The 24,035-nt window shown below is 62.6% G+C and overlaps 16 protein-coding genes across 16 annotated transcripts; 7 read left to right on the forward strand and 9 right to left on the reverse strand.

Annotated features, from left to right (window-relative positions):
- Nucleotides 1-648: 648 nt before the first annotated feature.
- MJAP1_004178 (uncharacterized protein) lies at nucleotides 649-2,469 on the reverse strand (the record flags this gene model as incomplete). Its single annotated transcript, XM_060268097.1, has 1 exon — nucleotides 649-2,469. The coding sequence occupies one exon, from the start codon at nucleotides 2,467-2,469 to the stop codon at nucleotides 649-651; it is 1,821 nt and encodes a 606-aa protein (XP_060124080.1).
- A 192-nt stretch (nucleotides 2,470-2,661) lies between these two features.
- On the reverse strand, nucleotides 2,662-4,152 carry MJAP1_004179 (UDP-glucose 6-dehydrogenase; the record flags this gene model as incomplete). Its single annotated transcript, XM_060268098.1, has 2 exons — nucleotides 2,662-3,048; nucleotides 3,073-4,152. The coding sequence occupies 2 exons, from the start codon at nucleotides 4,150-4,152 to the stop codon at nucleotides 2,662-2,664; spliced, it is 1,467 nt and encodes a 488-aa protein (XP_060124081.1).
- Nucleotides 4,153-4,322: 170 nt separating this feature from the next.
- MJAP1_004180 (uncharacterized protein) lies at nucleotides 4,323-4,933 on the forward strand (the record flags this gene model as incomplete). Its single annotated transcript, XM_060268099.1, has 4 exons — nucleotides 4,323-4,505; nucleotides 4,528-4,624; nucleotides 4,647-4,765; nucleotides 4,805-4,933. 4 exons carry the CDS (start codon nucleotides 4,323-4,325, stop codon nucleotides 4,931-4,933), a joined length of 528 nt encoding a protein of 175 aa, XP_060124082.1.
- Nucleotides 4,934-4,960: 27 nt separating this feature from the next.
- MJAP1_004181 (uncharacterized protein) lies at nucleotides 4,961-5,621 on the forward strand (the record flags this gene model as incomplete). Its single annotated transcript, XM_060268100.1, has 2 exons — nucleotides 4,961-5,468; nucleotides 5,491-5,621. 2 exons carry the CDS (start codon nucleotides 4,961-4,963, stop codon nucleotides 5,619-5,621), a joined length of 639 nt encoding a protein of 212 aa, XP_060124083.1.
- A 7-nt stretch (nucleotides 5,622-5,628) lies between these two features.
- MJAP1_004182 (uncharacterized protein) lies at nucleotides 5,629-7,572 on the reverse strand (the record flags this gene model as incomplete). The annotated part of the gene is made up of 3 exons (XM_060268101.1): nucleotides 5,629-7,246; nucleotides 7,270-7,508; nucleotides 7,531-7,572. The coding sequence occupies 3 exons, from the start codon at nucleotides 7,570-7,572 to the stop codon at nucleotides 5,629-5,631; spliced, it is 1,899 nt and encodes a 632-aa protein (XP_060124084.1).
- A 97-nt stretch (nucleotides 7,573-7,669) lies between these two features.
- On the forward strand, nucleotides 7,670-8,277 carry smd1 (Sm snRNP core protein Smd1; the record flags this gene model as incomplete). The annotated part of the gene is made up of 3 exons (XM_060268102.1): nucleotides 7,670-7,683; nucleotides 7,706-7,785; nucleotides 8,012-8,277. 3 exons carry the CDS (start codon nucleotides 7,670-7,672, stop codon nucleotides 8,275-8,277), a joined length of 360 nt encoding a protein of 119 aa, XP_060124085.1.
- Nucleotides 8,278-8,572: 295 nt separating this feature from the next.
- MJAP1_004184 (ribose-phosphate diphosphokinase) lies at nucleotides 8,573-9,834 on the forward strand (the record flags this gene model as incomplete). The annotated part of the gene is made up of 3 exons (XM_060268103.1): nucleotides 8,573-8,606; nucleotides 8,629-8,668; nucleotides 8,691-9,834. 3 exons carry the CDS (start codon nucleotides 8,573-8,575, stop codon nucleotides 9,832-9,834), a joined length of 1,218 nt encoding a protein of 405 aa, XP_060124086.1.
- A 3-nt stretch (nucleotides 9,835-9,837) lies between these two features.
- Nucleotides 9,838-11,547, reverse strand: MJAP1_004185 (uncharacterized protein; the record flags this gene model as incomplete). Its single annotated transcript, XM_060268104.1, has 1 exon — nucleotides 9,838-11,547. The coding sequence occupies one exon, from the start codon at nucleotides 11,545-11,547 to the stop codon at nucleotides 9,838-9,840; it is 1,710 nt and encodes a 569-aa protein (XP_060124087.1).
- A 76-nt stretch (nucleotides 11,548-11,623) lies between these two features.
- sof1 lies at nucleotides 11,624-13,161 on the reverse strand (the record flags this gene model as incomplete). Its single annotated transcript, XM_060268105.1, has 3 exons — nucleotides 11,624-12,849; nucleotides 12,872-13,136; nucleotides 13,159-13,161. 3 exons carry the CDS (start codon nucleotides 13,159-13,161, stop codon nucleotides 11,624-11,626), a joined length of 1,494 nt encoding a protein of 497 aa, XP_060124088.1.
- An 85-nt stretch (nucleotides 13,162-13,246) lies between these two features.
- DPM1 (dolichyl-phosphate beta-D-mannosyltransferase) lies at nucleotides 13,247-14,087 on the forward strand (the record flags this gene model as incomplete). The annotated part of the gene is made up of 4 exons (XM_060268106.1): nucleotides 13,247-13,524; nucleotides 13,547-13,622; nucleotides 13,646-13,845; nucleotides 13,868-14,087. 4 exons carry the CDS (start codon nucleotides 13,247-13,249, stop codon nucleotides 14,085-14,087), a joined length of 774 nt encoding a protein of 257 aa, XP_060124089.1.
- Nucleotides 14,088-14,120: 33 nt separating this feature from the next.
- Nucleotides 14,121-15,199, reverse strand: MJAP1_004188 (uncharacterized protein; the record flags this gene model as incomplete). Its single annotated transcript, XM_060268107.1, has 4 exons — nucleotides 14,121-14,556; nucleotides 14,582-15,028; nucleotides 15,052-15,086; nucleotides 15,116-15,199. 4 exons carry the CDS (start codon nucleotides 15,197-15,199, stop codon nucleotides 14,121-14,123), a joined length of 1,002 nt encoding a protein of 333 aa, XP_060124090.1.
- Nucleotides 15,200-15,331: 132 nt separating this feature from the next.
- On the reverse strand, nucleotides 15,332-16,993 carry MJAP1_004189 (RBR-type E3 ubiquitin transferase; the record flags this gene model as incomplete). The annotated part of the gene is made up of 3 exons (XM_060268108.1): nucleotides 15,332-15,426; nucleotides 15,450-16,947; nucleotides 16,973-16,993. 3 exons carry the CDS (start codon nucleotides 16,991-16,993, stop codon nucleotides 15,332-15,334), a joined length of 1,614 nt encoding a protein of 537 aa, XP_060124091.1.
- Nucleotides 16,994-17,358: 365 nt separating this feature from the next.
- On the forward strand, nucleotides 17,359-17,802 carry RPL28 (RNA helicase; the record flags this gene model as incomplete). Its single annotated transcript, XM_060268109.1, has 1 exon — nucleotides 17,359-17,802. The coding sequence occupies one exon, from the start codon at nucleotides 17,359-17,361 to the stop codon at nucleotides 17,800-17,802; it is 444 nt and encodes a 147-aa protein (XP_060124092.1).
- Nucleotides 17,803-18,230: 428 nt separating this feature from the next.
- RPS20 (40S ribosomal protein S20) lies at nucleotides 18,231-18,596 on the reverse strand (the record flags this gene model as incomplete). Its single annotated transcript, XM_060268110.1, has 1 exon — nucleotides 18,231-18,596. One exon carries the CDS (start codon nucleotides 18,594-18,596, stop codon nucleotides 18,231-18,233), a length of 366 nt encoding a protein of 121 aa, XP_060124093.1.
- A 558-nt stretch (nucleotides 18,597-19,154) lies between these two features.
- Nucleotides 19,155-21,316, forward strand: MJAP1_004192 (uncharacterized protein; the record flags this gene model as incomplete). The annotated part of the gene is made up of 3 exons (XM_060268111.1): nucleotides 19,155-19,875; nucleotides 19,898-20,409; nucleotides 20,822-21,316. 3 exons carry the CDS (start codon nucleotides 19,155-19,157, stop codon nucleotides 21,314-21,316), a joined length of 1,728 nt encoding a protein of 575 aa, XP_060124094.1.
- A 40-nt stretch (nucleotides 21,317-21,356) lies between these two features.
- CHL1 (RNA helicase) lies at nucleotides 21,357-23,995 on the reverse strand (the record flags this gene model as incomplete). The annotated part of the gene is made up of 6 exons (XM_060268112.1): nucleotides 21,357-21,506; nucleotides 21,529-21,801; nucleotides 21,824-22,495; nucleotides 22,518-23,018; nucleotides 23,041-23,790; nucleotides 23,813-23,995. 6 exons carry the CDS (start codon nucleotides 23,993-23,995, stop codon nucleotides 21,357-21,359), a joined length of 2,529 nt encoding a protein of 842 aa, XP_060124095.1.
- Between the last annotated feature and the right edge of the window lie 40 nt (nucleotides 23,996-24,035).

The raw sequence follows: 24,035 nt of genomic DNA on the forward strand, positions 1-24,035 counted from the left end.
GGACGAGTCTGTGCTGATGGGTCAGAGGTAGCACAGAGTCCCAGTGGCAAAAGATAAGTGGCGTCTGGTGCGCTCAAGTTGTGTATATAGGCACTTGCAAATTGAAACGCTTGTCCGCCCGCTGACGGTCATCGCTCAGGGTACACTATGACGGCCATCTATACGCACTCTCGGTCGATTCGCTGTGTTTCTGACACTCATTCCAATAGGAAGAGCGCTTGCGCCCTGGCCAAGAACCGATTATGACGTCGTTGGCCTAAGTACCTGGACTGCGCCCCTGAATCTGCGTCAGAATAGGAGTGAAAAGGCGACGTTTTCTGGGTCATGACGTCATAATAGACACAAGTCCTAGGTGTTCCGCCGTTTATGGGCCGCATTACGCCCTCGCTAGTCCCATTATGACGTCACGTTGGTCGCATGAAGTCAATTTTGGCCCCGCCGCCAAACGCCACATCTATTTCCGCCGATCGGGGGCCCGAGTCCATTAATGACTTGCATCGGGGGACTAATGCGATTCGGTGACGTTAACGATGCCCAGGGACCAAGCTGCACCCTGTACCCGAGTCCATTACGCCGCCACGCCCGCGACTCGCTTGGCAGACGGTGTGGCGTTTACCTCTCGCAAAGGCAAAATTACGTTCCTACATCCTATAGCTTGGAAAGCGCCATGCGGGGGCGCTCCATAGATACCGCCGCGGTCCCTGTACTGCTATCTTCGGCACTCGGCAACATACTCTCCGCATCAGGATCGGGAGGGAGGGGAATCGAACGGATGGGGGACAGGCGCCACTGCAAGTCGCGCAGTGGCTTGCTCGCGGGGTGCCAGTCGTGGTAGTCCTGGATCACCTCCACAATATCGTCGCCGAAAAAGTGCTGGATCGTGGTGTCTTCCAGCAAGCCACGCAGGCCCCACGGAAGCTCGTAGGGGTTCCAACGCTGCGCGGCAAACGACGTCGTGACAAGGGGTATGTGCGTCGCACCGGAACTGCGGGGGGAGTTGGTTTCAAATAGGTATCGCGTCGCAAGGTCATAGACATTTTCTTCGTCGTACACGAGCGAATGGCCCAGGCCGCCGTACAGCGAGCCCGCGACCGAAGCACTGAGCAGCGTAAGCAAATTGTGGTCGTGGAAACCGCAGTTGCGCACGGCCACACACAGGATAATCAGACTGATCAAAAAGTCGGTTTCGGGGAAGGCGACGCCGTCGATGTACACCGCGCGCAAAATCGACGGGTGCGCCGCGGACGAGTTGAGCGCAGAGTACAGCGGCACCACATTGTCGTCGATCGAGCCAATATGCACAAACTTGATGCCGGCGGTGAGTAGGCGGCCGTACGCCTCGCGATGCCGCGCCGAAATGGCCGTGTCGGAAGACTGGAACTCGAACAGCTCGCGCGCGGCACCCGTCTCAAAGTAGTTTATGTAGGACGAAGCAAGGCTGCTCTTGAGGTGCACAAAGGGGCCCTGGTAGATGCCGCACATGCTCAGCACACACGTGCGCGAGCGCTTGGGCGATACGAACCCCTCGTCGACGAGGCGCGCAAGGAGCAGCGTCGAGACGACCGCGCCTTGGCTGTGTGCGGCGACCATCACCGCGTCGGCCTCGCGCAGTGCGTCGACCCACTGCGCATTCTGCGCAATAGTGTCAAAGAAAAAGTCGGCGCGCTCCTCAACGCGCCCGTCGTACTGAGGCGCAATGACGGTGATCGCCTCGTCGGGCAGCGGATTCCCGGCCTCTTGAAAGTGCCGGCGCACCGACTCGGCCATCATTGTCGCAAAACGCGCCGACGTGCCGGTCGGCGTGCCCATCACATTCTTGAAAATGCTCTGCGCAAACCAGCCGTGCACGCCGATGACGACAACCTTGGAGACGCGCTCGTATCCACGTACGTGCCCGGTGCGTGCGTCGCCCAGGACCTTGTACGCACGCGGCATCGCCTGCTCGTGCTCGGCGTGCAGGTGCGGCGCTGTCGAGCCGCGCTGCGACTGCACCGGGAGCGACGTCGTGACCTTGGGCCGGTGGCCATGCCGCGCCGACCGCGGAAAAAGGTAGGCATTCACCGCGCCGACGGTGCGCTCCCAGAGGCCCGCACGCGGCGGCCACACACGAGGCGGGCGCGAGAATGTGTCGTCAAAATTAGGGAGCACAAGGCTCGGCACGCGTTTCGACGCGAGCGCGGGCGGCGCGTCGGTCGGCGCCGCGCCCCTGCTGCTCCTTGCGAGCGCCGGGAGGGGCACTGCGCGCATGCGTGCGCGAATGGCGCGCGGCTTGGTCGGCCCCGGCGGCGCCTCTGTGCCGCTCGGCACGTCCTCCGGCGCCGGCTCGGGATTTGGAATCGCCGCAGACGGAGGCTCACCCGTGTCCTCCGGTACGCGCTCGTTGCGCATGGCGTGCGCGTCCTTGTTCTTGGGCGTTGGCTCTTCGCGCTTCTCGCCCTGGCGCTTCTTGGGCGGCTTGGAATCGCTCATCTCGCTCGATGTGCGCTTCCTACGCGTGTCCAGTAGTGTGTGTGGTTCGTGAGAAGGGGATACTATAAAGTCTGTGCGCTCTGTGCCTTTTCCTCCTGGCGAGGACGTGAAAGAACCCCACCACCCAAAACGCATCCAGCGGCGGTGGCAACCCCAGAAAGCCCGTGCGCTGACCACGTGGTGTTCTATGCACTACACCCAGACATTGTCCTGCAGCTCGGGGCCGACGCCGACGGCGTGCACGCGGAAACCGATCTCGCGCAGCTTTGGCGCGTCGACGACGCGGCGGCCGTCAAAGACCACGGCAGGCTTGCGCATAATGTTGTGCACGAGCGACCAGTCGATCGTCGCAAATTCATCCCAGTCCGTCGCGATGACCACGGCCTCGGCCTCGTGGCACGCGTCGAGGACGCTCGGGCAGACCGAGACGCTCTCCTCGACCGCCTTGCGGTCGTCGACGACGCCCGGCTCGGTGAGGTCGAGCATGACCTGCTCGCGCTTGACCTTGGGGTCGTAGATGGCAATGTAGGCGCCCTCCTGGCGGAAGTGCTTGCACAGGGTGATCGCAGGGGACTCGCGCTGGGTGAGCTAGAATATACGTACCGTGTCGCCCGTGTCCTTTTTGAAAGCAAAGCCCAGGATCGCCAGGCGCTTGGCGGTCACTGTGTTGAACAGGGTGCGGACCACATTTTTCGCGAAACGCGACTTGGAGAACTCGTTCATGACGATCACTTGGTTCCAGTATTCGGCGACCTCGGGCAGGCCGAGGCTGCCGCTCAGGTAGACTAGGTTGAGGATATCTTTTTGGAAGCAGCTGCCGCCGAAGCCGACGCTTGCGCGCAAAAAGTGGGGACCGATGCGGCGGTCGACGCCGGCGGCGTGCGCGACTTCGTCGACGTTTGCGCCGGTCGCCTCGCAGATCGCAGCAATGGCGTTGATTGATGAGATGCGCTGGGCGAGCAGCGCATTTGCCGCGAGCTTTGTCAGCTCGCTACTCCAGAGGCCCGTGCGAATAACGCGTTCCTCCGGCACCCAGTGCTGGTACACCCCGCTGAGCAGCTCCGCGGCGCGGTTGCCTTGCGGCGTGTTGAGGCTGCCGATCAGCACGCGGTCGGGCTTGAGCAGGTCCTGCAGTGCAGTGCCTTCCGAGAGGAACTCGGGGTTCGACAGGATCTGGAAAGCGACGCCGGGCTTGCTGTTCGACTCGAGAATCGCCCGCATGGATGCGGCCGTGCGGCACGGCACGGTCGACTTTTCGACGATGATCTTGGGCGACTTGGCGATGGACGCGATGCGGCGCGTAGACGCCTCGACGTACCGCAAGTCGGCCGCAAAGCCGCTGCCGATACCCGATGTCTTGGTCGGCGTGTTCACACTCACAAACACGATCTGCGCCTCGTCGATCGCGCGGTCAATGTCGGTCGTAAAGAAGAGGTTACGGCCGCGGCACTCGCCGACGACGTCCGCAAGACCAGGCTCAAAGACGGGGAGCTGGGACAGGTCATCCGAGTTCCACGCGGCGATCCGATGGGGGTTCACGTCCACGATCGTGACCGTAATGTCGGGGCACTGCTGCGCGAGCACAGAGCACGTAGGGCCACCCACATACCCGGCACCGATACAGCAGATCTTGGTGATTTTCTCGGGAACAAGCGAGGAGTCCACCTCCTCAGAGACCACCATGGCGGCAGATACACACGCGAAGAACCGCGGACGTGGCCTTCTAATACGGCAACGCCCGCCGCGCGCCATGCGTGTCTCAACGCACGGGGCACCCACGTGTCGAACCGACACGTGCGCACCCACCCCAATGGCCAGCGCGCGCACGGTGGAGGTGTACCGCGCGCCGGACGATGGCGCGACTGGACGCGTCCTGGACGCGAGTCGATGCATGGAAGGACCCAGAGCCGGTGGCCGGCGCAAAATGGGAGCTGGTCGAGGAGAGTGATGAGCTCGTCATCCTGGATATCGGCGAGGCAGAGCATGCCGCCAAGACAGAGGTGAATATAGCGCCAGGCACCGACGTCAGCCTCACGGTAGGTCGCATCGCTCACGCAGGGGCTCGAGACGGAAACGCCGATGCTCAAGGTCGATGGTACTGTGATGAAGGGGGTGTGGGACGAGCTGTTTGGCAGCGAAATCGTGCTGCGAGAGGGTAGGTTCCGAGACTGACACAGAGCACGGCGCAGAAGAGGAACGCATTAGCGAGTTGTCACCACTCGCACCGTGCACGGATGCGAGTGCACGCGCGTCGGGCGCGAGTAGCGCGACGTCGCGGCGTATCGCATTTGTGCCGGTACGTGAAAGCGCCAAAGTCTCCGCTGCCGACCTCGAGGCGGTAGAAGAGGGGGGGGCGCGTGGCGCCACGGACGAACCTAGCATCGAGCCGACACATGCTAACGACCCGTCCCACGGCGGCGACGCGCCTCCAGGGGCGCCCACGGCACCCAGCGACATAGCCTAGTGATACCCGATCTCCCGATCTACGTGCATGAGCGATCGTACCGACGCGGCGAGCGCCGAGGGCGTCGCGGGCGACGCGCCCGAGGTCCAGATCCGCGGCGCCGCAGCGCGCGCACAGGCCGCGGCATCGCCGACGGATACATGCGCCGCTCCACCGCCCGCCGACGGCGCGCCCACGCCCGAGCCGTACACGCCAGAGGCCACGATACCCACCGCGTTCCGCCCCCCTGCGCGCGGCGCCGACGGCGACCCCGAGTGGGGCCTGGGCGAGGAGGTCGCTCATGGTGCCGACGAGACACTTACTTTAAAGCTCGCGCACTTTCACAAACTCAAAGAGCAGGGCACGCACTTTAACGCGACACTCGCACGCAACCGCTCGTTTCACAATCCGCACATCTATGCCAAGCTCGTCAAGTGGGCTGACTTGGACGAAACCGGGAGCAACTACGTGCCGATGGCGCGCGCCGCCCACTCAGAGCCCTCGTGGGACGTCCAGTGCGCCGAGGTCGTGCGCGACGGCAATGCGGCCCAGCTAGGTACGTCGCCTCACTCACCCAGCCAAAACCCAAAAGCAGTACGTCGAGGGGCGCGAGAGAGCGCAGGCTTCCGGCCAGCGCTCGCACATCGACTTTGCAGGGTCGCGCGAGAGGAGCTCGCGGCGCGAGCATCCGTACCGTAGTCGTCGGTGATGTACATCTATTTTTCCTTGTACCGGAACTGGAGGAGCTTGGCGCTCCCAGACGCCGGCGCAGGGGTATCGTGGAGATCGACGTGCACGCGCTTGACATGCACCGAGTCGGCCGGCGTCGCAGCACGCTTGCTCGCGAGCGGCAGGCGCGGCGTCGTCGGCGCCTGCGCCTGCATTCGCGTCGGCGTCGCGTCGCTCACGGCGCGGCGCGGCGCGGCGGCCGTCCGCAGGCCAGGGTCGGTCGGCGGGCCGGCGCGTGCGCGTGGGCCCGAAAAGCTGAAGCGCTTGAACCACGCCGAGCGGCGCGCCGCGTCGTTCTCGTCCGCCCCGTCGTCCTCCATCTGGAGCGCAAGGCCGGGCGAGGTTGCTGGGCGCTTCGGCGGGGGCCGCAGCGCAGGCGTGTTGGGCAGGTGCGTCGGGGGAGCCACTGGCGAGTGCGTCGGCGACGACACCGGGCTCGACACGCCGTCCTTCCAGGTATTCTTGGGCGACGGCGGAGGCGAGGAGCACGGGCTGCCTTGCGAGGACGTCTGGGGCGTGTGGACGCCGTCGCTGCTTGCGCTGCGGTCAAAGAGCGACGAGGCGTCGGTCGACACGTCGGCTTTGGGCGTGAAGAACTTGCTCGCGGCGCATGCAAGCGGTGCAGGCGTCGCACAGGGTACTGGGGCAGGATGGGTGGGCGCGGACGCCATGGGAGTGCGGGCAGGCGCCGAGGCCACAGGCGTCCGTGCAGGCGTCGTCGCGCGTACCGGCGTTCCATGCGCCGGGGCGCCGCCCACTACATTCGTATCCAGCTCGCCCAGGACCTTGCGCGGCGTCGCGCGCTTCTCCTGCCCAAAGAAGGAGCGCAGCGACGGCTGGGCCGACTTGAGCGGCGGGGCGGCGAGCGGCGCGCCGCCCAGCGGCGTCTTGGCGATCGGGCATAGCTCGCCCTTGGCGATCGCGTGCGCCTCTTCCCATGCCATCGGGGCGCCGATAAACGCCAGCAGGTGCTCGTGTACGTCCTGCGGCAGCGGCGTGAGCGTCGCCAGGCATCCGTTTCCTCGGGGGTCCCACACGCGCTGGTGCATAAAGGTGAACTCGGCGCGGCGGAAGGCGTCTTCGTACCCCAGCGGGACGCTCATCTTGCCCTCGAGGCGCAGCGCCTGCACGACCTTTTCCGCCGACTCGTAGCGGCGGAGGAGTTTGTGTGCATTCTTGAGGCCCATCCCCATGATCGACGGGAGGTAGTCGCACCCCGAGAGGATCGCCATCTGCCGGAACTCGGCGGCCCCCCATCCCTCGAAAGACACCTGCTTTGCGTTGGCCAGCCGCGCCTGCTGCAGCTCGACGCAGTTGCCATAGGTATCCAGCTTAAAGAGCACGGTTTTGCACCCAAACACGAGCAAGTCCGAGTCCTCGGTAATGATCCCGTCAATCATCCCCTCGCGCTCGAGGAATGCGAGCTGCGCGTCCGCCTCGTACGGCGCGACGACGTATTCGATGCCTTCCGCACGAAGGACTTTGATCAGTTCGTACGCCATAGCAGGTGTCACGTCGACACACCGCACGAATGCATCGCGCGCGGCTGTGCCCTTGTTCTGCTGGTGCAGTGCGAGGCCTTTTGCACGGTTCTCGGCGCGTCGGCTGGGTCAGTTTGTGCAACGTACGCGGCGCGCTCGGCTTCCGTGCCGGCCTTGGACGGCAGAGGGCCACCATCAAACACTACATACGGCCGCACACCATAGTGCTTCAGCATGCGGATACGGTGCGCGGCATAGGCCACGTACCGCGTCGTCGGGCGGCCGAGCGCCAAGTCGGACGCGCACGCGTACGCGCCGCGGTGCAGCCAGACGTACGCGTCGATTCCGAGCGTCTTGCCGCGGTATTGTTCCACATGCGTCTCGACCTGCGTCAGACGCACGACCTACCTGGATGTCTTTCAGCAGGGGAAGCAGTCCAGCAATCCCCATCGCGCTCCGCGACGCGTGAAGCAACCAACGCGTTGGCGGTGTGTCACGTGAGGTCGGGCAGAACCCGCGAGGAAACGATCGTTTCGCTGCGACCAAGATGAAGTTGGTTCGGTAGGTGGAAGGTGTCTGACAGCAGCTTTTTGATGAAGCTCAACAATGAGAGCGTCACGATCGAATTGAAGAACGGGACGATTGTGCATGGAACAGTGACTGGTACGTCCAACGTGGCTCGTGGATGCGCACAAGAGCGCAGAGGCGTCAGAGGTCGACGTGCGGCGGGCGTGCAGTGTGCGCCGCGTGTGCAGCGTTTGTGCGGGGCGTGGTAGCACGAAAAAAACATGCGATATGTACGCAGCTTGTGGTGTGGCGAGGCCGCCGCGTTTCCCCGCAGCTTCTATCGATGCGACTCCACGAGCCACTCGCGAGCAGGCTAATGCAGGTGTCGATGTACAGATGAACACGCATCTCAAGAACGTCAAGCTCACGGTGCGTGGCCGTGACCCGATTTCGTTGGATAGCCTGGCGATCCGCGGCAACAACACGCGGTACTGGATCCTGCCTGACGCGCTGCCGCTGGATACGCTGCTGGTCGACGATGCGCCGCGGCCCAAGTCGAAGCGCGACCCCAATGCGCAGGCCGCACGGGGCCGTGGCGACCGTGGCCGCGGCCGCGGTATGCGTGGCCGCGGCCGTGGCCGGCCGTAAGGCCCCAAAATATGTCGATGGGCATACATAGACCATCGCAGATGGTGATAGCTGTACTATGGCACTACGAGAGCGTGGATGCAACTGGGTCTCGGTGCGCCTTTTGCCAGAGCATGTCTATACTCTCGCGTGCGCTTTGCCCAGCGCCGCCCAGCGCCGCCCAGCGCACCGTGCTCCTGCGCGCCGATCCTGGGGCCGATCCTCTCCACGAGGAGGCTTACCGCTGTATAGGAAGTAAGCGAAAAATTTGTCATCCGGGCGCTGCCCATGCACTGTTCAGTGCTTGACGACGAGGATGGCGACGCTGGCGGATATCAAGGTGTTCAGTGGTACGTTTCTTGGCTCACGCAGGCTCGAGTCACCGGGTGCTCGCAGAGCAGATTTGCAAGCGGTATGTATATTTCCTAACGCAGCCTCGGCGTGCCACTTGGCAATGCAACCGTGACCAAGAACGAGGCCGGCGAGACGATCGTGCGCATGGGCGAGTCGGTGCGTGAGCACGACGTGTACATTATCAACACGTCGTGTGTGTCCCACGGCGCGAGCGGCGAGCTCATCTCGCCCAATACCAGCTTGATGGAGCTGCTGATTATGATTAACGCGTGCAAGACGGCGAGTGCGCGGCGTGTCACGGCGGTGATCCCCCACTTTTTCTACGCGCGCCAGGACAAGAAGGACAAGAGCCGTGCGCCGATCACTGCGCGTCTCATTGCCAATATGCTGGAGCAGGCGGGCTGCGACCATGTGATTACCATGGATCTGCACGCCTCGCAGATCCAGGGCTTTTTCAACGTGCCGGTCGACAACCTGTACTCGGAGCCGGCGGCGCTGCAGTACGTGCGCGAGATGCTCGACACGGAGCGCGTGGTGATTGTCTCGCCGGACGCCGGCGGTGCAAAGCGCGCGACGGCGCTCGCCGACCAGCTCGGCGTGGACTTTGCCCTGTTCCACAAAGAGCGCAAGAAGGCGAACGAGGTGTCGCGCATGGTCCTTGTCGGCAACGCCAAGGACAAGATTGCCATCCTCGTCGACGACATGGCGGATACCTGCGGCACGCTCGACCTCGCCGCGAGCCGCCTGATGGAGAGCGGCGCGGAGCGCGTCCTGGCTATTGTCACGCACGGTATTCTCTCGCCGCCCGCGCTGGAGCGTATCTCAAAGAGCAGCCTCGAGGCGCTGATCGTTACCAACACGCTCCCCCAGGAAGAAAACAGGCGGCGGTGCTCCAAGCTCGAGGAGATCGACATCAGCCACCTGCTCGCCGAGACGATCCGCCGCTCGCACTACGGCGAGAGTGTCTCGGTGCTCTTCTCGCAGATCCCCTACGACACGATCCAGCCGTACCGCCACGGCGTCGACACGCCGCTGCAGAGCCCCCCCCGGTCCTCGACCTCGTCGCCGGTCCCGCCGTCGTCCGTGTCGGGCGCGGCGCTCGACAAGCGCCTCGCTTCGCTCGAGCTCGGCGCGGGCACGCCGCAGGCCGCGACGCCGCATGCCACGATTGCCCCGAGCCCGCTGCGCAACGTCTCGGGGGGTGCGCGTGATGAAGATCTGTAGTGTCTATGCGTGTTCCGTATGCCCTTCGTTCGAATGCGTGACTCCGTGGCGCAGGTAGTCCACAATGTCACGGAGCTGCGGAGTGTGGTGCCGTGTGTCGTGGCCCGACGAGCCGTGCGAATGGTTCGAGTCGCCACTGCTCTGGCGGAGGGGACGCGTCGGGTCGGCCTGCTGCGCAATCTGGCCGACGCTCCTGATAATCTTGTCCCACCGTAACCGCGCCGCGCGCGAGCGGCGCTGCGAGTCGTCGCTCATGGTCGACGGCGAGGTCGGCTCTTCTTGGCGCCCGTCGGCCATCGGTCCAAAGTGCCCTTTGAATAGGTCGTCGATAAGCTCTTCTGTATTCGCGTCGCAGTACATCATGCGCGGGGCAGACGCATTGCAGGTCATCAGGTGGCCACCAGGGCGCGTGTCGCATGTCGGCGGTGGCGCTTTGGACTCGCGCAGGTGCTCAGGGCTGACGGCCGTCGCGCGAAAGAGCAACGACATGGGCAGTTTGTAGTGCCACTCGAGGCCGGGGCGCTCGGCATTCGCCGCGTACACCGGGCGCTGATCGGCCTCCGGCTCGGCCTTGGTCGGCGACGTGGGCATGTGCGGCAGATCGGTCGAGAGGTCGTTCGGCATCATGAAACTCGCCAGGTCCTCGATGCCGCCGCGGATCGGCGGGACGCGGTACAGCGGCGTGCCGTCTAGGAAACGCATCTCGACCGAGAGGCGCAGCATCGCGTTCGAGCTGCACTTGGACAGCAGGTACTGCCGCATCTCGGTGCGCGACGCGCTCGCTGGCGACGAGTGGCTCGAGGGCGTGGAGCTCGGCGTGCCCTGGCCCGCTTTGGGCGCATACTCGGCGAGGTTCACGTTGACAAAGCCGAGCTCAGAGAGCGACTCTTGCTGCTGCGTGCCGCTGGTATTGGTGCGCAGCAGCTGCTGCACATTGATGCGCAGGCGCGACTCGCCCAGCGCGCCGAACGCCTCCTTATTATCCTGCTCGTCCGACTTGGCGATCGGCACACGGACTACCGCGTCAAACTTGCGCTCAAACTTGACCGAATGCTGCTGCACACGCTCAAACGGCGTGTGCCCTTTAGGCTCAATGTGCACGGACTGCAGCGCAAACGGGGCATGGCGCCCGGTAAACGAGCCCGAGCGGTGCCGCGTTCGCCGCCCCTCGTTCTCACGCAGCTGGCGCACGCGGTTGCGTGCGGGCTCGCCCGGTGACTTGGCCTGGTCGTCGACCAGGCTCTCGACCGAGCGGCTCGCGTCCGAGGCCGAGCGGTTGCGCGTCCAGATAAACGTCGACGGCGGGCTCGTGCCAGGCACGCCGTCCTCGGGCACCAGCGAGTTGTTCGAGCGTGAGGTGCTCATGCGCTCGGGACTCGCAGGGTGCAGCGAATCGGTGCTGCGCATCGCGCTCGACATGTCCGACGCCGGACTCTGTGCCGCGCGGTGCGAGTTGCTGCGCCGCAGCCCCATATCGTCGCGCGACGTCGATATGCGCAGTCTGTGCTTGCCCTCCCCGTCCGCCTCGAGATTCAGCTGGCCCAGCGCGGCATTTTGCTTGCGGTTCGAGGGCGAGACGGCATGGTGCACCTTCCACGACACGGCGAACTCGCCCGAGAGAAGCGGCACGTTCGTCACCTCATGCAGCGTAACCTGCACGTAGAACTGTGCATGCTTCGGGCCGATATGAAACGGGCTCAGTAGCGAGCTCATACCGGGAGCACAGTGGCCGCCGAGTCGGGAGTGGGCGTTTGTCTCGTCGTACGGCAAAGATCTATGTGGAGGTACGCTACGATTTCTCCTGGACAATGACGGATTTCCGCGCGGCTTTGGGCTTCTTGGCGCCGCTCTTGGTATGCTTCCTGCGGCGGTCTTCCTTGACGCGCCGCGCCTCTTCCATAGTGTGCTGCAGCTTCTGTGCGCTGCGGATCGGCTTCGGGACGTGGCGCTGGCGCTCGATCTTGGCCACGTCGCCCACCGTGCCCCAGCGCTTGCGCAGCGCCTGGGCATAATCGCGGCTCGCGCGCTCGCGCGCAGAGACGATGCCGAGCTTGTCGCTGGCGTGCGCCTTCCACAGGCGCAGGTTGCCGTCGTCCGAACCGCTGAGCATAAACCGCGCATCGAGCGAGTAGGAAACCGCAAACACTTTCTGCATGCGCTTGGTGTGGTAAATATCGCGCGAGCGTGCGCCCTTGCCGACGTCCCACAGGCGGACTGTGCGGTCGTATGAGCCGGTGACGAGCTCCTGGCCGGTTGGTGCGTAGTCGACGCTCATCACCGCGCCGACGTGCCCCTTGTAGATCTGCGTCGCGGACGAGAGGTTGCGCATGTCAAAGGTGTACATGTTGTGGTCCTCGCTCGCGAGTGCAAACGTCGTCGGCTCGAGCGGCGACCAGGCAATGTCGTTGGTGCGGTGCTGGAGCACGACCTTGGTGAGCGGCTTGTTGCTGCGCAGGTCGTACAGCGTCACGCCACGGTCGTTGCCCGCGCTGGCCAAGACTTCGGTCTCGCTCGGGTTGAAGCGCACGACGTTCACGCCGTCGGTGCCCATCGCCATCGTCGAGAGCGCATCCGAGCCGCCGCCGCGGTTCATGTCCCAGACCTGCACAGTGCTCGAGGCGGAGGCAAAGCGCGGCAGATGCGCGTGGTGCGACAGCGAGTTGAACGCCGTCTTGCCGTTGTACACGGTCAGCGGCTCGCTCGGGGGCAGCGCCTTGGGCTGGATGCTAAAGAGGTTCGCATCGCGCGCGCCAGACACCTCGTCGTCGCTCTCTTCCTCGTCCATGGTATACTCGGAGAACTGGCCGACGCCGTCCGGCATCGGGTCCGCATTCCACACCTTGATCGTGCGGTCGACCGAGCAGGAGAGCATGCGCTTGCCGCCGGGCGTGTCGTTCGCAGATGCACCGCCGTTAAACGTCAGCGGCGAGATGCACAGCGACTGGATAATGCCGGCGTGCGCGCGGTTGTACGTATAGACGCAGCGGTGGTGGTTCAGGTCCCACAGGCGGATTTCTGGGTGAGCACGCACACGTACCGCCATCGCCACTGCCACTCGCCATCACATCCAGGCGCTTCGGATGCCGCGCCAGCGAGTAGATGCCGTCGATATGTCCGTCGAGCGCCGCCACAAACGGCTTGGCGAACAGCCGGTCGAGCTTGGCGGCGTTCATCGCACGCGTGTACTCACGCGGCTTCTCGAATGGGTGCATATTCGGATCAAGGTTGCGTTGCACTGGCGCCGCATCGCCAAGGCGCGCAGGCGCATGGTTGTCCAGCGACCGCGTGAGCGCTTTGATTTTCTGCGTCAGCCACTCCACCTACCATGCTGGAGCTCGTCAAGGGCGTTTTGCGCAAAATCGGCTTAGTCAGCATAGGGGCACGAGCGCGCCCCGGGCAAGTTCGCGCCGCAATGTCGTCGGTGATTGAGATGCCGCATGCGAGCTCGGTGGGCGCGTCGGCGCCCCACAAGTACAGTGTGATTCTGCCAACGTACAATGAGCGGCACAATTTGCCGATTATCGTGTTTCTCCTGTGCCGCATGTTCCAGGAAAACAACCTCGAATACGAGATCGTGATTGTTGACGACAACTCGCCGGACGGGACACAGACGATCGCGCGCCAGCTCGCGGCGCTGTATGGCCCGGAGCGTATCGTGCTGCGCCCGCGTGCGGGCAAGCTCGGTCTGGGGTACGTCGACGCACTCACACAGCACCGCCTACATCCACGGCCTCGAGGCGTGCACGGGCGACTTTGTGGTGATTATGGACGCGGACTTTTCGCACCACGTACGTGCTCTCGCTAACAGCAGCCCAAGTTTATTCCCGACATGATCGCACTGCAGCTCGAGACGAACGCCGACATCGTGCAGGGCACGCGGTACTCGGGCCCGTCGACCGGCGCGGGCGTCTACGGCTGGGACCTCAAGCGGAAGCTTGTGAGCCGCGGTGCCAACGTCCTGGCGACGTTTGTGCTCGACCCGCGTACGACGGATGTTACGGGAAGCTTCCGGTACGTCGCCTTGCTTACCCAGCCTGTACAAGCGGCCCGTGATCCAGACGCTGATCAGCCAGGTCACGTCCAAGGGCTACGTGTTCCAAATGGAGATCCTCGTGCGCGCCAAGGCACTGGGCTACTCGGTGGTCGAGGTGCCGATTACCTTCTGCGACCGCCTGTACGGCGAGAGCAAGCTCGGCGGCGACGAGATTGTGAGCTACGCCAAGGGCGTGTGGCAGCTGTTTGTTGGCATATAGAGCAGTGCAGCTACGGATCCCAGCACAATCTGTTTACTTCTTGTTGTACTGGTAGAAGCCACCCTTGTCGGCGGTCTTGCGGCCGAGCTTGCCGTCCTTGATGAGGCCAGAGAGGAGAGGCGACTCCTGCACGTAGGCCTCGGGCATGTGCTCGGTGCCGGCGCACGACTCGCGCCAGCCCTGGGCAATGTGCTCGAGGGTGTCGAGACCCACCAGGTCGGCCAGCTCAAAGGGACCCATGGGGTAGCCAGCACCGAGCTTCATGGCCGTGTCGACGTCCTCGGGCGAGGCGACACCGCGCTCAACGAGGCGGATGGCCTCGAGCTGGTAGGGAACCAGCAGGCGGTTGACGATGAAGCCGGGCGAGTCAATGCAGGTGACGGGCACCTTGCCCATCTTCTTGGCGACATCCATCAGCGTAGCGTGCGTCTCGTCGTTGGTGTCCTTGGTGCGCACGATCTCAATCAGCCTGGCGTTAGCAATCAATGACGTACTTCATCTGCGGCACAGGGTTGAAGGCGTGGAAGCCACCAAACTGCGTCGGGCGGCTCGTCGCGTTGGCCACGTCGGTGATGTTCAGCGAGCTGGTGTTGCTCGCAAAGATGGCGTCCTTGGGGGCCTTCGTGTCGAGGAAGCCAAAGAGGTCCTGCTTGATCTTGAGGTTCTCAATGATCGCCTCAATCACAAGGTCGGTGCTCTCCACGGCCTCACCGGCATCGGTGGTGACCTTGATAGAGTCGACAACACCCTTCACAAAGGCCTCCTGCTCCTCAGCCGACTTGTCCGCCATCTTCTTCTTGGCGATGCGCTGGAGCGACTTGGTGATGATCGCCTGGCCGTTCGACAGCGCCTTGTCGGTAACATCGGCGAGAGTCACGTTGTACTTGCCGACGTTCGAAAGGACCTGGGCAATACCAGCACCCATCAGACCGGCACCGAAACTGGGTTAGAGGAGGAAACGTACACAGTGACGTTCTTCACGTCCTTCTCCGCGCGGAGCTGCATTAGCGTTTGGTTGAATCACGTACCGAAGTCGAGAAGGAGCGCGCGGCCGTCGAGGCGGCCCGGTTGGCAAGCAGCGTGCGAGCACCAGCAGTAGCGAGGAAAGACATTGTCAAGGCAAGAGCTAAGGGTCTCGCAGGCACTTCTCCGCACCTGCATTGACCTCCTCGGTCCGGGCCGGCCCGGTCGGCCGAGAGAAGATTGCGCACGGACGGAGAGCGCGCCTCGTTGCTCTGCTACATTTACACATTTACATTCCAGTGCCAGCGGTCTTCTTGGTATCCGTTGGCGGTGTCAGTCAAAAGGATCTCGCGGCGCTTTTGCACATAGGCGGTCACTGGGTAAGTAGAACACACGTACGATCCGTCACTTTCTGGCGCATCACGGGAATGGTGTCCCGATCGATCGGCATCTCGAGCTGGCCCGAGAGCTCCTCCACAGCGCGCTCCAGATCGCGCTGATTGTCCTCAAAGAGCTCCGTCATGTTGTTGCGCTCCAGGTAGTACACCATGCAGTACGTCCACTTGAGTGTCATGCGGCACTCGGTCAGCGTATCCGCCGCCTTCTTCAGGAACTGCACCTCGATCCAAGTGAGGTCCGACGTGGCTTGCATCTCGTCCATCTTCTTCTCGATACGCCGATACAGCTCGCGGTCGAGACGCGCCGACTGCTCGTGGTTTGCAAAGCGGTTAAAGTAGAAGAGGTACCGCTCAAGCGACAAACGACTCTTCGTCTGCGAATCACGCGCATCGGAGCCGGCCTTTTCGTCGTAGCGGTTGCAGTGGTACCAGCTGTTGCCGTGCTCGGACCACGGGCCCGAGCACATCCAGCAGTATTCGTAGCGGCACTTGCGGCAGGTCATGTGGTTGCACCCGCCGTTCTTCTCGATCGTCGAGTTGCACTTGGGGCACTCTTTCGTGTTGGCACTGATCCAGTTGGCCGTCTCGCTGTCGTCCTCGCACTTTTTAAGCCACAGCTTGACGATCGCGCAGATCACGGGCTGGTGTGCAGCAAGGCCACAGCCAAAGCAGAACCAGTGGTGGCAGTCGCACCGCACCGACGGCACGACCGTCCGCAGCTGCTTCTGCGAGACATGGCACTCCACCGCACGCTCGCAGTCGGGGGCGGGACACCACCGCAGGGTATTGTGGTCGTCGACGTACGTCCGGTCGAGCAGGACTCGGTAACGCTCGAGCACGGCAGCAGGAAGCAGCTTCGACATGGTATCTTCGTCCACCACCAGCTTGCACGCCCCGTTCATGCACTGGATCCGGCGGCTCTCGCCCTCTTCACGCACCTTTTGCTCCACGTACTGCGTGTAGCAAGGGATGCAGTACCGATGGCCGCAGGCAAGCGCCATCGTATCAATTTGGCCATCGTAGTCGTCTGCCGACATGAAGCACACCTCACACGTAAAGTTGGACAGGGTCAAGAGTTTCTGGGACGCGGGGTTGTCCAGCACACCCGCCTCCCATTTGACCTGCTCGGGCGCGTCCATATAGCGCTCAATCAACCGCTCCTTGTTCCAATGAAAGTGGCGAAGCAGCACGGCCGCATCCGCATTCGACACCATAAACATGCCTGCAATGTGCTCGATCTGAACGCGCTGCGCGGCTTCAATGCCAGCAATGTCGAGGCACTTGAAATCGACCTCGTACGGCTTCTTGCGCACATCGGTGACCGACATCTCCTGCTCGACAAACATCCCATCGTCCGACATGATGTCGATCTCACCGTCGTCGTCATCGTCGCTCGCCGCATTCATATAGTCGACCGCGTCGGCGCCAGGGTCGTTGTAGTCCGCGTCGCCCACGTCCGAATATTCGTCCATGGAGTCGTCCGCGTATGCATCATAGATCTGGGTAAGCCAAATTTCCACGTACTAAATCGTCAGCGTCCGCCATGGTATACGAAAAGGCCGCCTGTCCTACGCGTCTAACCGCGCTTGTGGCAAACGTGCTCCTAAAGTCCGACCCCGCGCGCCGTGCGCATCAACATGTGGAGGATATATTTAGTCATCGATGCGGTCGTGGATTGATGGTCACGTGATATCATATAGTTTTGGGAAGTGCGCAGAACATTCAGTGCGCGCTGGGCAACAAGGAGATCCTCAGCGACCACGAACTTCGGTTACTCACCTCAAGGTATGTACGCTGTCGGACGATGGCAGTGTGCCATGTTCACTGCTGCGATGCACAGCAGCATCGTGTAGTGACATGAATGTGCTTGCTGCGTCCTTCCTCTTGGCCGAACGATACTAACCGAACAGATGCCCACTCATCTCACCAAGACAAGGAAGCACCGCGGCAATGTCTCCGCCGGTCACGGTCGTATCGGTAAGCACCGCAAGCACCCCGGTGGTCGCGGTCTTGCCGGTGGTTTCCACCACCACCGTACCAACTTCGACAAGTACCACCCTGGTTACTTCGGTAAGGTTGGTATGCGCCACTACCACCTGCTGCGCAACCCCCAGCACTGCCCTATCATCAACCTGGACAAGATCTGGACTCTTGTCCCGGCTGAGGCTCGCCAGGGTCTGACTGCCCAGTCGACCGAGGTTCCCGTCATTGACACCCTCGCTGCCGGCTACGGCAAGGTCCTCGGTAAGGGCCGTCTCCCTGAGCTGCCCGTGATCGTCAAGGCTCGCTGGGTCTCTGCTCTCGCCGAGAAGAAGATCAAGGCTGCCGGCGGTGTCGTGAAGCTCGTGGCGTAATATGCCTAGGATGGACCTTCATCTAACCCTGCGCACTGTCGCTGACATACACTTGTGGCTCCTACGAGTCTGTGTATTTATCATATGACCAAAAGGAAAATAGATGTCTGGAGTCTTTCAGGCCATTACATCCACTTGCTTGGAACTTGAACGTGTTGTGGTAGTGGAGCGTGTTAGAAGAGGGGTCTGGGTGATACGCAAGAAGTCGTCGGTACGACGGCCGACTCGGTGCCGCGTTCGTGTGTGCCGCACCGTTCGGTGATAGCTACGACACGCTACGCTATGCTTGCAGCCGCACCCTTTTTCTATTCAGATAGCGCACACAAACAAATCCAGCTGGAATGGGTATCATTGCAACCTAAACATGGGTTCCATACTATAGAATCGGGATAGGTCAGCAACGACCCCTTTTTGATCCATGCTGGCGTTTAGTTGGAGAGAATGGTAATCTCCACCTCAACACCAGGCTCAAGCGCAGTCGAGGTGATCTGCTTGACAACCTCGCTAGGGCTGTGCAGGTCGATCAGGCGCTTGTGGATGCGCAGCTCGTAGTGGTCCCAGGTCTTCGAACCCTCACCGCAAGGCGACTTGCGGGTGGTGTGCGCGAGCACCTTGGTGGGAAGACGGACGGGGCCCTTGACGTGGAGCTTCTTGTCCTTGGAGCGGTTGATGAGATCGCTGCTCATCTTCTCCAGGCTCTTCACGTTGCGCGACGTGAGAGTGATGCGGATCTTGTGGAGCTTCACGGGAGCCGCAGTGGCGTCAACATCCTTGTCCTTGGCGACGTAGCTCATCTTGGTTCAGTAGACGGAAACCAGCGGTGACCAAGTTAAGAAGCAAAAACGAGGGCGACTCTGCCGCAAGGTCGAAGAAAAGTCACGTGCATACATAGTATTGGGCGGCGCGCTGCGCGTCCTTGGCGTGGGGTAAGAGGGCGTCGCGAAGGGGTGTGGAAGAGGTTGTCGAGCTTGTATGTGGTATAGATGCCATATAGTACGCCATGGTCGACGTCTACAAGCCGGCGCTGGGGACGAAAAGAGGGAAATTTGGATAAAACCGGTCGCAAAATACGCATTTCTGCCTCATGTTTTTGGCTATGCACCACCTGCTATGTATCCAATCGTTCCTACCAGCGATGAAAACCCCATTCGGTAGCGTTTCTTTAGCTCCGCGAGCACCATGGCCCCTTCCTAGCCACTCACCCGCAGGCGCGCTGGAAATTTCCCAAAACGGCGACCCTTGTGGAGGCGGTTGGTCCACCCATCCCTGTTTTAGGCGTACGGTAGGATTGGACCTACGCCAGAGTCGCTCGAGCTCACAGGGCACTTGTTTTATACGCCAATCCAACAGGAATGGCGGAGATGATGGAGGAGAAGCGCGTCGCCGGTGCGGATGCTCGCCCCGCCGACGCTGCCACGCAGCCGGAGCATGTTGATGACCAAGACACCTCGACGTTGGCCCAAGATATGAACGAATTGGACGTGAATACGCAGTCAGCCGACCCATCCTATCTACGTGAAGAGCTCGCGCGTGTCCAAGAGGAGCGCGATGCCTTTGAATCTCAATACAATAACCTCCTGGAGAAGTTGGCGCACATGCGGACCACCGTCGGCGAGCGCCTGCGCCAGGACGCCGAGGAGCTCGATCGGAGAGAGCAGCAAATTGAGCGGCTTACCTCACAGGTCGGTGACTACGAATCTGCGTCAGTCACGCTCAAAGATGAGCTGGTCGCCTCGAATGCCGAGAACGAGCGCATGACCGAGGAGCTCGACAAGCTGCGGGGCGAGATGTCCAAGTCGGTCACACTCAACGATCCCGCCGACTTTGATCGTCTCGAGGCGCGGTGCCGCGAGCTGCAAGAGATTGTGGATGGACAGCGTGTCGATCTGGACCGCTGGGAGAGCGCCCTGATGGAGGAGCGGTCGTGGAAAGAAGGGCTCGAGGCCCAGGTCCAGCGCACGGAATCCGCGCTGCAGCATGCCAGAGAGCGCGAGATGGAGCTGCAGAGCACCGTTGAGCAAGAGAAGCGCGTCGCGCGCCAGCTGCAGCAGGCCCTCGAAGAGTTCCAGCTAGGTACGTGGCCCTACTCACCCAGCGCAAGAGCGCGATGTTCAGCGGACTGTCGGCGAGATGCAGAACCAAGTCGACAAGGCCGAGTCGGAGCTAGAGACCTACAAACTGCGTCTGCACGATACCGAGGCCCAGCTTAATGCGGCGCAGGAAGCCACCAGCAAGTGCGAGGCGCTGGAGCGCGAGGTGAAAGAGAAAAACCTATTTATCGGCAAGCTGCGGCACGAAGCCGTGATCCTCAACGAGCATCTCACAGAGTCCCTGCGCCAGATCCGGCGAGAGTCGTCCGAGGCGCTCGTCGACCGCCGGCTGGTGACCAACCTCGTGCTGCAGTTCCTCTCCTTCCCTCGTGCAGATACCAAGCGCTTCGAGGTCCTGAAGCTCATGGCCTCCGTCCTCCAGTGGGACGACGAGCAGCGCGAAAAGGCGGGCCTTCAGCGCAACCAGGACCGCGGCGGCGGGTACCGCCTCTTTGGCTTTGGGTCGTCCCAAAAGGCGCCGCAGTCTCCGGCGCCCAGCGGCGGCGCAGGCGACGAGGTATGTACTGCTACTGACGCAGTCCGTCTCGAACCTATTTTTGGAATTCCTCCTCTCGGAAGTCGAACGTGGCGAACGTGGCGAGGAAGGCGCCAGAGGGCCAGCAGCACACGGCGACGCTGCATCAGCGCCGGCCTTTGACCTCCACCGACTCGCACAACTCGACCGAAACCCCGCAGGGGGGGGAAACGCACCGTCGTCGTAGACACGCACGTGGGCAAATGGCGGCCAGGTGTTTGCTGCATTCTCGGCAGAATTCTGGCAGTGGAGCAGTGCGGACGGCGCCGGGGCCACCACCGTCTCCTGGAAATAGTTAAAGGCGCGCTCGCTCCATACTCTTCTTCACACCATGCGTTTCTCTCTTGTTTCGTTCACTGCTACCGCCCTTGTGGCCCTTGCCGTCGGTGCCCAGGCCGCCGTTACCAAGCGCGACGGCAAGGACGTCAACGCCGAGGTCTACCTCATCCGTCACGGTGAGAAGATCGACGACGACCACACCGGTCTCTCGCCCCGCGGTGAGGAGCGTGCCGACTGTGTCGCCGACCTCTTCTCGCAGGGTGACCTGAAGGTGGACGCCATCATCACCCAGGACTACAAGTCGAACGGCAAGCGCATCCGCCCCTACGACACCGTCAAGGGCCTCGCCGACCGCCTCGGCCTCACCATCGACCACCACTGCGACCGTGACGATCAGGACTGCGCCGCGAAGACCATCTCGAAGGCCGCCGACAACGGTGCGCAGAAGATCCTTGTCTGCTGGGAGCACGACGCGCTCTCGGACATTGCCAAGGCCATCGGCGTCAAGGGCCTCGACTACCCCTCGGAGCGCTTCGACCTTGTCTGGGAGATTGACAACGGCAAGCTCACCAAGCAGTTCTCGGAGGAGTGCCCCAACCTCGACAACTAAGTATTGTTTCTAGTTCACACGTCGTATTTGCATTGTACATTTAGTTTCGCTTTGAACGGTAGAAGCCTGCAAGCGCACTGATGCTGCTACCGAAGCGCTCGTGGGAGCTGGTTTGGCCGGCAATCCACTTGGGCATGCGCGACGCAATCTCGCTGCGCGCAAAGCGGCGGTCCAGCAGGAGGAACGTGGACTGCGTCAGCGTCAGTACGTACATAGTCGGCGCGATGGCGGATCGCGCGGCCCATCGACTGGTTCACGGCGCGCATGCACAGGTTGAGGTATAGTTCGCGGCCCAGGTCGGGCTTGGCGCGGGTATCGAGTTTGCGCATGTACTCCATTCGCTCCACCAGTTCGGGGCTTTTGGCGTTGGGGAAGGGGAGGCCGATCATCACGACGCAGCGCGCGAGGTCGTCCTGGAAATTGATACCTTCAGAAAGTTTGGCGTTGACCACAGCAAAGAGGATCGCACCTTTGGGAGAGTCCGGCTGGGTCAGCAGAGCGACGTACACTGGGCGAGGCAATCGCCGCCGCGTAGCCCTGCAGGACGCGGTCGACGTCCTGGGCATGCGTCGGCTCCTGAAACACGCGCTTTCGCTTGCCGATGCGTTCGAGGATGCCCGTCTTTTTCCAGTGGGCAAACGTGCTGTTGAGGCTGCCGTAGGATGGAAAGAAGACGACCATGCCGTGGGGAATAATGTTGCTGTAGTTGCTGAGCGCGTTACCGAGCTCGTCGAGCAGCGCCGTATTCTCCCATGCCCCGTGCGTAAACTCGAACGGGAGGCCTTTGGGGCCGGCGTGCACGATCGCGCCGAGGATATTTTCTTTCGGCACAATGTGCCCGCACGAGTGCTTTACGAAGCGCTCCGGGGGTATTTGGCCAAAGAGCTGGCGCTGGAACTCGGAGATGGGCTCCATCGTGCCTCCGGCCAGCACGACGCAGCGCGCGGCATCGAGCAGCGGCTGGAATGCATCGGCAGGGTTCAGCAGGACGTACTTGAGGTGCACACGCACCGCCTCGCCCTCGCGCCGTGCGTGCACGAGAACTTTTCCGTTGCGCGCACGGTCGCCGAGAGCCAGGAGAAAGCTCTCGACGAGATGCATCGCATGGATCTTGCTGTGCCGCGACGGCGCCTCGCCGGCATGCTCACGCAGCCAGAGCTTGTCTGCATAGCCGCTAATCTGAATAAGCCAGTCCACCTACCTTGCGTGCGATTCGCGTGTCTTTCAGCCAATGCTCGAGGCGCAGGAAATTGATTTGGTCGACCGTTCCTCCCAGCTTGGACACGAGCTGCGCGGTGGTCAGCGTCTCGCTGCCGGGCGAGCGCGACGCACAGAACGCCTGCAGCGCCGCAAGGAGGACCTGGAGCGTGCGCAGGTGCTCCTCGTTCGAGCCTTTGAGGCGCATCGAGAAGCGCGACAGGTACGCATTGACCTGAAAAGCAGCCTGTTCAATGTGCGCCTGCGACAGTTCGATCGAGTAGGTCGCGAGAATCGTGTCGATGAGGTTGTGCGCCTCGTCGATGATGACCACCGCGTCGTCGAGGTCGAGCGCGAGCGCGTCGCGCGCGTCCTGCTGGAGCAAGAGGTTGTATGGCAACGTCACGAGCTCGGCCTGTGCAAGGCTCTTGCGTGCGCCAAAGTACGGGCACGTATGCATCGCCTTGCCGAGCTGTACGAGGTCCTCGATATCGCGCACGTCCGCCTGGGTCAGTGGGACGACGTACCAAGGCGTGGTCGCGGAATGCATTCATTTTGGCCTCGCCGGCCGCGTCCTGTGCGGGAAGGTACGCACACCGCTTCTTGGACTTGCCCGACTCCATCAGCTCCAGGCACCGCTCGTTCATAGCCTCGGTGCCAAACGTGGCACCGACGCGCTGGACATCGGCATTGATGCACATTTGCTTCCTGCTGCCGAGCGCGACGGTGCGCACGGGGTCGTCGGCGGCGCCCTGCCCAAACGCCGTGCGTTTCAGCTCGTGGATCAGCTGCGAGAGCTGGCTGTGTGTGCGGCTCGCGTAGTACACCTTTGGCGTCGTCGCCGGCTCTTCGTCCGGTGCCGTGTCCTTTTCCACGCTCGTCTCGAACGCGGCCATCATGGCACGCACCTCGTCCGAGACGAAAGGGACCTGCGGAGCCGCGTCCTTCGTGGTCCGTTTCTGCTCGTCATAGTCGCCCACGAGAAAGTCCGAGTCGGACTCGTCGCCGTCGGTGTCGAGCCGCTGTCGCTTCTTGTCCGTGCGCCCCTCGGGCCGTTTCTCGTCCTTGGCCCGCTGCCGGATCGCACGGAGCTTTTCGCGAAACTCGGCGTGGCGTGCCTCGAGCGCCTCGCGCTGCTTGGCCTGGTCGTGCGCGACGACCCAGTCCGGCTCCGTGTCTTGGTCGTCGACCCCCTTTTCCACGACGCCGACTTGAGCGCGCTTGCGATGGAGTGCCATCCATGTAAACGCGCTGCACAAGAGGCTCAGCGTTTTACCCTGGGTGAGCCGTGCGACGTACGGTGCCGGTGGGGCTTTCAAAGACGCCTGCGCGCCCCTCTTCGATCGCGCGAAAGAGCTCCTCCATGAGCTGCAGCTGGATATCATATGCGACCGGGTACGGAAAATGAAACGCGCGTGAGCGTCCCTCGGCATCCTCTCCCTCGCCCGGCACACGCAGCGCGAGCGACGTCGAGTGCTGCATCGCGCGCCGAGAGTCCAGCTCCGAGTGGAGGTCAATTGGC

The sequence above is a fragment of the Malassezia japonica genome, chromosome 9, assembly GCF_029542785.1.
Source record: "Malassezia japonica chromosome 9, complete sequence".
Taxonomy (NCBI): domain Eukaryota; kingdom Fungi; phylum Basidiomycota; class Malasseziomycetes; order Malasseziales; family Malasseziaceae; genus Malassezia; species Malassezia japonica.